Source organism: Trematomus bernacchii, unplaced genomic scaffold, assembly GCF_902827165.1.
Source record: "Trematomus bernacchii unplaced genomic scaffold, fTreBer1.1, whole genome shotgun sequence".
Classification (NCBI taxonomy): Eukaryota; Metazoa; Chordata; class Actinopteri; order Perciformes; family Nototheniidae; genus Trematomus; species Trematomus bernacchii.
In genome coordinates this window covers 6,684,723-6,693,078 of record NW_022987689.1, presented here as the reverse complement: position 1 = coordinate 6,693,078, position 8,356 = coordinate 6,684,723, and the positions used below count along the sequence as shown (strand labels likewise).

The following is an 8,356-nucleotide window of genomic DNA, read 5'->3' as shown; positions in this document are numbered from 1 at the left end:
AAATATTTAGTAGCCCTCCAGGTTTTGAACCTCTCAGTGTGGAAACAGGAAGTGCAAACACATTTTCCGGGTTATGTTATGTGATCAATCATTTGTCATATGAAAGTAGAAGACCTGTTTTTCGCAACTGAACAGTAAAACATTGACTTCATATTATTACTTTTCAGTAAAACTGAGATAATGTAATTGTTGCCATTTCACAAAACCATGCAATACAAGTTAAAAAGTCATAACTGCTGTACATTTGGATCATATTTTATGTCATGCCATGTTGAATTTATTTTAAAATGTTTGTCAAACCTTAGATGAAATTATGTTGTCATACATCTCAACATTACATATTGCATAACTAACAACAGATTTAATTAGTTTAGTCCTCTTTAAGCATTTGAGCTTAGTTTTGACGCACAACATGTTTCTGCACAAAGGGGGGCGGGGGGGGGGGGGGGGTGCATTTTTGACGGATGAATTTGAGATGCTGTCCATTTAGGAATGTAACCACATGGTGTAACTTGAGTGGCCTCTCTTGTCTTGTCAGGCTATTCCTGTACATCTCTGGGACATTTGAACTCTAAGTCTATTTTCCACTTGCTTAAAAGGGTCTCATTAACTCTACTTGCAGTAAAGTCTCTTCAAATATCTGGAACATAAACACACCAAATGGTTTTCAAGGACTTTTTTCATACACTTTGGAAGAAAAAACAGTTCCCACTGTATGCACAATCTCTGAGAAGATATAGCCTTTGGACCACTATACAATTCAAAAAGATATGTTAAATGGATTGGCATTATAGGTGTAATACTATTTACTACACTACAATACTGCAAAACAAGTCTAGTTGATCAATACTGAGAACAAAACAGGATCTAAAACCTATTGTATTGGAAAGTATACTAAATGCTGTAGCTAAATGGAGACGATTTGTTTTTTTAGATTATTTTACACACGTCTCTTAGCATACTGTCAAACCTTATTTTGTGTAAATGTCACTAAGATGTGACTTTGAATTGTTGTACTGCAATTTAGAAATGTACACTGATTCAACTAATAGGACTTCTTTGGTCAATTAATGTCTATATATTCAGTGAACGTCCATGGATAGGTATGTTTGTAGTCATAAGAGAATGAAACAGGAATTCCTCAGGTTTCTGAGTGAAATATCTTTTAAAGTTATTTTTGAAACGTCTTGGCCACAAGCAGTTTCTAAAAAAATCAAGCCTCTTAAAGGTGATATAATGGCACAATAAAAATGGTGGAAATCCCACCACTTCTATATTCTAAAAGAAATATATATGTCAAGGTTGATCATTCTCATTGATCAAATTATTCAATTTGCTAATATTAAACTTAAATGCCTAAACAATCTGACTTCTGAAGATCTCAATGACATGGTGATACCTCTTTGTGTTTTAAGATCTGTGTATGGGCAACATTAGTCCATGCTCTATACTTGTTCCAACGAGAATAAGCATTTTATAAATATATAAAAGCATTTGGTGGTTTGCTAAAGACAATGACCAGGAATTCATTTGAAGCTTTTTCCATCCCAATTAAGGATCTAAAGAAATGTAATGAAGATCAGTGAAGAGACATGTTTCTCGACCTGTTTTTATTAATGCAACAGACAATTTTCTCAGTCTATCAATGCAATTCATATTGAAATATTCAGGACAGATTCTTGACGTACACATGTTTTTGTCTCTGAAATTCCATAGACTGTAAGGTGCAACATACCGGAGGACTGGAACATCTGGGAAATGATGCCAGGAGAGGCTGTGCAGGGGCAAGAGGAATGTGAAGAAAAAAGATGAACGATGTGTGTGTGTGCGTGTGTGTGTGTGTGTGAGATTGTGAGTTGACGTCAGAGCTGCGTCTGTGCATGCTCTGGAGAGCAGGACATCCTGTGGAATTGTTCTCAGCGAGGCCCGAAGAATGTAAAGCAGAAACCTCTCCCTTCTCGTTAGTCTCTGCGAAATGTTGGAGTGGCACGATGACATCTAATTGCTGGAGAGGAATGAGGGTGGAGTGGGCTTCAGATTAGGCTTAAATTGTTGTTTGATTTTATTAATGTGCATGGCTCCCCTTTTTCTAGAGCATAGACTATATATATAAACATCAGAAAAAGCAAGAGATAGAAATGAAAATACTCAGCTATGCAAAGCACAACAGAAGTGTAAAAGAGAATGTTGATATTTGCTTTGCAGTTTTTGTGACTGTACAGGTTTTTCAGACAGAAAAGACGCCATGAGGCAAACATGTCTGCAGAGAAGTGAGTGTGGGTGTGAGGAAGGGAGGTAGGTAGGTGGTATGGGAGAGGAGTGACGCAGGCTGGATAAAGCGGGGGTGTTGTGGGTGTAGCTATTTTTAGCCACTGTGAGGAGACACATATTAGCTGCATTTCTTTGGCCTATCCCAGCTTCCTGCGTCACTTTACTCCTGGCTTGTCTTCTCTCCACTGAGAGTCATGTGACAGGTGCAACCCCGAGATCCAGAGGTGGGACACGAATACTAAGCAGCCGAGGATGAGGAAGACTGCAGAGAACAAAGGGTGGATGCTGTCTGTGAGTGTCTCCTCCCACAGGCTGAACAGTGAGATTATACCGCATCCAGAGATGTGCTCGTGATGAACTGTTCAGGGTGTTTCCATGCTTTCAGCGCAGTTCATGCTGAAACAGGCTTCAGCATCATGTGACCTTGTAAAAGAAAAATTAGGAATGATTTAGAATGTTCTTGACATATAGCCCACTGAATTTCCTCTTAACCTGATTGAAATATAAACATATTTTACAATATAAATGATAGATGATGTGTTATTTGGACAACATCTATTTGCTTAGCTGATCCTAATTAGTACATAAAGATCTTGTTGTCAACATGTTCAGCTACTAAAATGTCCCAGAAATGTGCAAAAAACATTTTAATCATTACAATTGATATAGTGATTATAGGTGTTGAGTTATAGTTGTTAAGTTTGTAATTCAACTCAATATTTTCAATTCCACCCAAAAAATGTGTTTTGTCTTCTTGGGTAATACAATTAGGTAAAGTGTGTATAGGCTGCACAGATACATGAGTAGTTTGCAATAACATTAAAGGATTAAAAGAGCGTAAATGGAGAAAACCTATTTAAAATGCCACAATAGAGTCTGTCTGTTTTGCTGGTAAAAAGAAGGTAAACATTTTGACATGAAGACATTCTGTACAAAATGTTGTATCTGCTCTGCAGATTGCATCATTTATGAATGGCAAGTGAGGCACAAAGCGGGGTGGAGCCATGTGAGAAACAAGTGCTTTTGATTGGATGATACAGTTAGACGGGTCTCGAGGTTCTTGCTGATTGGCTGTGTGGCCGAATGGGTGGAGCTTGTAGTGACAAGGGTTGTGGTGGTTTACGCTCGGTGGAGAAGTAGTGCTGCGTCTGTCAGAGCTAGGAAGGGAAACAGTTTCAATCTGGTTAAACCGCTCTGTTATGTGATTTTTTTTAATGTATATCCTTTTCACGCGGTCCACCAAGGCATGAGGACAAAGAGTTAAAAGAGCAAAACTGTTGCATCTTGCTCAATTCAAGCGAGCAGTCTGGTTTTACATTTGGACCTTTCAAATAAAAAAAGCTTTATGGAGCAGCAGCGGGGCATCTGTAGCTTCACCCCGGGTGGGTCCGCAGGCTGCGGGACTGGGGTCTCCACCGGTCAGCCCACTATGCGTTTGTGCATCACCTCGACCACCGGCAGCCCGGTGGAGCTCACTGTGCCCCTGGGAGAGACTGTGGAGGGACTGAGGACTCACATCTCCCACAAACTCAGACTGCAGACTAACAGAATCGTCCTTCTGTTTAGAGACAGGTGAGTAATTCCTCATGTTGAATAAAAGACATGTTTCTCCTTCAGTTCTCTTTGGTATTGTGTATGCTGATTGTATATTGCATGCTGACTGTTTAATGTGTATATGGCAGGCAGCTGACTGCAGGCAAACTGGTGGACCTGGGTGTAGCAGATGGAAGCAAACTGACCCTGGTCCCTGCCATTGAGGCTGGTTCAGCGGTAAGTAGGCCGGTGTACATCTCACCAGTGGAGGAAAACTAAGTAGGCTACACATATAGAGTAGGCACTGAAGTAAAAATATGAAGGTACTTTACAGCTATATTTATTTTCTGTTACTTTGCATTTCTACTTCATTACAACTCAAGATTAACAATATAATTGACAGATACATTATGGATTATTATGGATTAAGATAAAACTTGATTGATCCCTTTCACAAGCTAATTTTATTATCTAAAGAAAAAGGCTATATAAAAAATTCCCAAATACACAAACTGCAACATTAAATCACTGCTTCTTACACTATGGAGAAACACACTGCACTTACTTCATGAACACATTTAATCACACTTCATTTAGTGATGTCATGTTGATATTTTCTTACTGCAGTGCTCCACTGCCAGGGCTGAGAGAACCATAATGGATGTCTTGGAAAGTTTACCAGAAGTCAAGGTAAGATAAACGTATTTTCAATGCCATTCTGTTATTAACACTTGTTGTTGAATGCATGAATGAGGCGATTTAAAAACAAATGTTTTCTTCGAAGAACTCATGCTGAGGAAGTGAAGCTGCATGGTGTTGATTGAACAGCTGTATGATTGAGCTGTCAGGGGAAAATAAAAGCCTACACATTCTTGTTTTAATGTTTCGAGGAAAACATGCATACACATGCAAACATCCTTAACAAAGGCAATTCACACCTGATTACTGACAGTCATACAGAATCCTTCCCACACACAAACATTTGAACACATGTAATTCAATATTTCCATGTAGACTGAAATGTTCATAAAAACAAAGTGAGTTCAGGAGGCTGTGCTGTTAACAGATACACCATGCTGCTCTTTTGTTTTGTTTCTGACAAAGTCGTTTCCTTGCTGTTGCCACAGTATGAGTGCCAGCAAAACCTGAAAGATTGTAGATTTATCTCTGAAGTAACTTTTTCTATCCTGCAGATCAGTGACTTCCTGTCTGGGCGCTCGCCTCTGACCATCAACCTGGGAGTCGGAGCCCAAACGATGTATGTGCAGCTCCAGCTTACTGCACAGAACGTGGCAGATCTGAGAGCTGGGGGAAGCAGTGAGCTTCAAACTGACCTGCCTGCCGCCGCCATGACGAGCCCCCCTAACCCCTGCACCAATACCCCAGGATCCACCTCACCTGTTTCCCAAACATCAAAGTCTTCTGTCTCCACGTCCTCGATCCAACTGAGCTCTCAAAGACACAAAACTTCCTTTAACTCAGCAGCTCCCCCCTCCCACTCCCTCACCACAGCTCCTCCACATGAAGCCTTTACTCCCCGCTCAACACACACATCTCCTTCTGTTCTTTCAACCCCTTCTTTGCCTTCTGGTTGTCCACATCCCAGCTGCCCAGCACCAACAGCCACACCGGTCTGTCCTCCTGCTCCAACCGGCTCCATCCCTGGACCCCGCAGCCCAGCGCCAGCCTCCACCTTCACAGAGGTTAGCTCTATAAGTCTACTGCATTATGTGCTTGTCATTATCTTTAAATCATGTGATTGTGTATTACCATATGTCGATACCTGATTTAAATGCAATATAATTAAATCATAGGAAGAGAAATTATCATAATCAAGTTTTGGCTTGCCCTTATTACAATGCTTAGTCATAGTTTCACCACTATGCTATAGCAAGCTATTCCAAATATGGTCTTTTTAACAGATATAGTTTGTACTCCTAGTAATGGATGGTAAAAAACATGTGTTCTTTCTGTTTACAGAGTAATGTTCATGCCTCATCCACTTCAGAGCTGTGTAAGCAACCAGGAGCTGTCATAGAAAGTCTTGTGAGCCACTCTCCAGGTGTCTTCTCCGGGACTTTTTCTGGTAAGGGAGTGAGTTAACATAACAGCGCAATCATTTTCCATTATTTTAATTGAGATAGACAGAGAATAATATGTATAAATCCCCAAAGGGAAAAGTGTCACAGAAGTGCTGATAGGCCTATAATTGAAATCCCAATTATATATAATAACTAAACATAAACAATACGTTATCTTAATTGTATACATTAACCATGAGACTAAAGATAGGGAATACTCTTTAGTTATATAAACTGTACAATGATAGTGTTATTTTGTATCCTACATTATTACTATAAGTCAAATATATAATCTTGTATCCTGCAAGGTACAGAACTGTCCTTCGATATAAAAACACAATTCATTTCAAGGAGGGCAGACATTTTAAAGTTTTGTAACATTAGCTCAATTGTGTTTTCTGGGCGTTCAACTAACAATTATATTCTTTAATTGAGGTATCTGCAAAAGTCGTTATTGATGAGCTGATTAATAACTTTGAAATAGTAAAATGATTATAATAGCCCAAGAAGACATGTTCAGATTGCTTACTTCATTTGACCAGCTATTTAAAATATCTTCTATTTTATGAAAAAGATGAGCAGCTAGTTATTACATTTGAGCAGCTGGAAGAGTAAACAGATAGTTTTTGTTGGCCTAAACATTACTATACCAATTATTTGAGTATTATATTGCTTTTATTTTATCTTAATCCACTATTGTTATTGATGCAGATCCAATGTGTGCAGTTTTCTTATTCTCACTTGGTATCCCATCAGGCTCTCTGGCCCCTTGCAGTCAGACCGGCATCAGCCATTCTCGACGAGGCTTTGGCATCATTCTCCAGATCCTCCAAGACCTCCTCAGAGCGGCCTTCCTCCACCAGGGGGCTCAACCTGCCCCTCCTCATCTCCGCTGTCCTAATATGAACCCTCCTCCCGGCCCACTGCTCACAGCAGAGCAGCCAAGCAAAGCAAAAAGCAAAACACTGGTCACCCAGAGGGCAGAGCACAGTAAAACTCAAGGTGATCACATGATATTATACACTTGAATACTGCATGATTTGCTGGAGGCTGCATTCATAAATACATCCCCTTTTATCCATCTATGCCTGCTACTTGATGTTACTCCCTTTATTACCTCTGCCACATATTTCCATTAATTTGCTTTATTTTTGTATTTATTCTCCGTTGTACTAAAATATATTACCTGAAGATATACCGACCAGGAAGATATGTAAAAGAACCACAAAGACACATAAAACAGATTAAAAGAGACATAAAGCAACTACAAAAATGACAAAACAACCCTCAAATTAGCACAATAAGCAGGCAGTTCAACCACAAAGGCACACAATACAATCAACTAAATTGTCCACTAAGGGGCATAAAAGACCAAAAGAGACACAACATGACTATAAATAAATGCAGAACAACTACAAAGAGACACAAAAGGACTACCACGAGACACAATATGACCAAAAAAGGTACAAAATGATCGAGATAAGAGGCACATGTACCTGGGGATACAAAAATGACCTAAAAGAGACACACAAAAAAGAGCCATTATTAATCCTGCTTTATTGCTTTTGTAAGAGAGATGGGCCTTTGCCTGTCTGTCCCATGGTCTGCCCCCAGGGGCCCATTGTCTCATAGTTCAGCCATGCAGGCTTTATAATTAATTTCCACTGGGAGTCAGTGTATAAAGCACTCTCCTCTTTACTCTTCTACAACTCAAACTCAAATCTCCTGCAGATGTAATTATTTACACCAGAACATACCAACCAATAACTTTCTCATTGTGCAGCATGTCTAACAAATTGTTATTCCCCCCTATTGCAGGTGAGGAGAGTCCCCCCTCATGCTCGTCCACACACGAGAATCAAACATTGCACTATAAGCTAGAGCGCCTGCAGCACTTGATGCTTCAGAGGCGTCTTCGCAGACGGACTCGCAGGAACTCTCAGACGTCTCACCCATACCAGCACCGTCACCATCGTCCCTAGTCTCCTGCAGGGAAAATATCCTCTCACTGTGATCGCTGTGGCAGCTTTCTGGTGTCAAAAGAAGCCAATCTGTAGACCAAAGCTGACCTTTGAACTTGTGGACTTGTTTAAGAGCAGCAGACTGAACGTTGTCGCTATTTTTACACTCTGAGCAGTTCTAAAGAATGTATTTCCAAAATGTCTGTGGAACATGACTCCTGTGGCTGTCCCTGTGCCGAGTATTCATCTGGGTCTGTCCTTCACTGACATCGCTCTCATTGTCAAGAAAGGTTATAATGTACATTTTCATGATATACATTTTGGTGTTTGTACAAAGCGTACTTTGTGTTTGTTCGTTTATTTCAATGCCTTAAATGTCCATGTCTTGAATGTAAACTCTATGTTTGGTTCTGTGCCGAGGATGTTCCTCTTAAATGTTTTACTTATGCAATATATAAAGTGTAAACACAAAGAAGGGAAAAGAAGAATAAAGAAAAACTTTCAAAAAAA

General features: G+C 39.8%; 1 protein-coding gene across 1 annotated transcript; it reads left to right on the top strand.

Moving 5' to 3' along the window:
* Nucleotides 1-3,403: 3,403 nt before the first annotated feature.
* LOC117488284 (midnolin-like) lies at nt 3,404-8,350 on the top strand. The gene is made up of 7 exons (XM_034137104.1): nt 3,404-3,843; nt 3,954-4,041; nt 4,432-4,494; nt 4,998-5,507; nt 5,785-5,890; nt 6,642-6,887; nt 7,704-8,350. The coding sequence occupies exons 1-7, from the start codon at nt 3,617-3,619 to the stop codon at nt 7,865-7,867; spliced, it is 1,404 nt and encodes a 467-aa protein (XP_033992995.1). The 5' UTR covers nt 3,404-3,616; the 3' UTR covers nt 7,868-8,350.
* The last annotated feature ends 6 nt before the right edge of the window (nt 8,351-8,356 follow it).

Excerpts from the sequence above, each read along its gene's own strand:
- LOC117488284 (XM_034137104.1), top strand. The coding sequence starts at position 3,617 with ATGGAGCAGCAGCGGGGCATCTGTAGCTTCACCCCGGGTGGGTCCGCA. Across the intron at positions 4,495-4,997 it reads AAAGTTTACCAGAAGTCAAG|ATCAGTGACTTCCTGTCTGG; the intron begins GTAAGATAAACG and ends TCTATCCTGCAG. Across the intron at positions 6,888-7,703 it reads AGAGCACAGTAAAACTCAAG|GTGAGGAGAGTCCCCCCTCA; the intron begins GTGATCACATGA and ends CCCCTATTGCAG.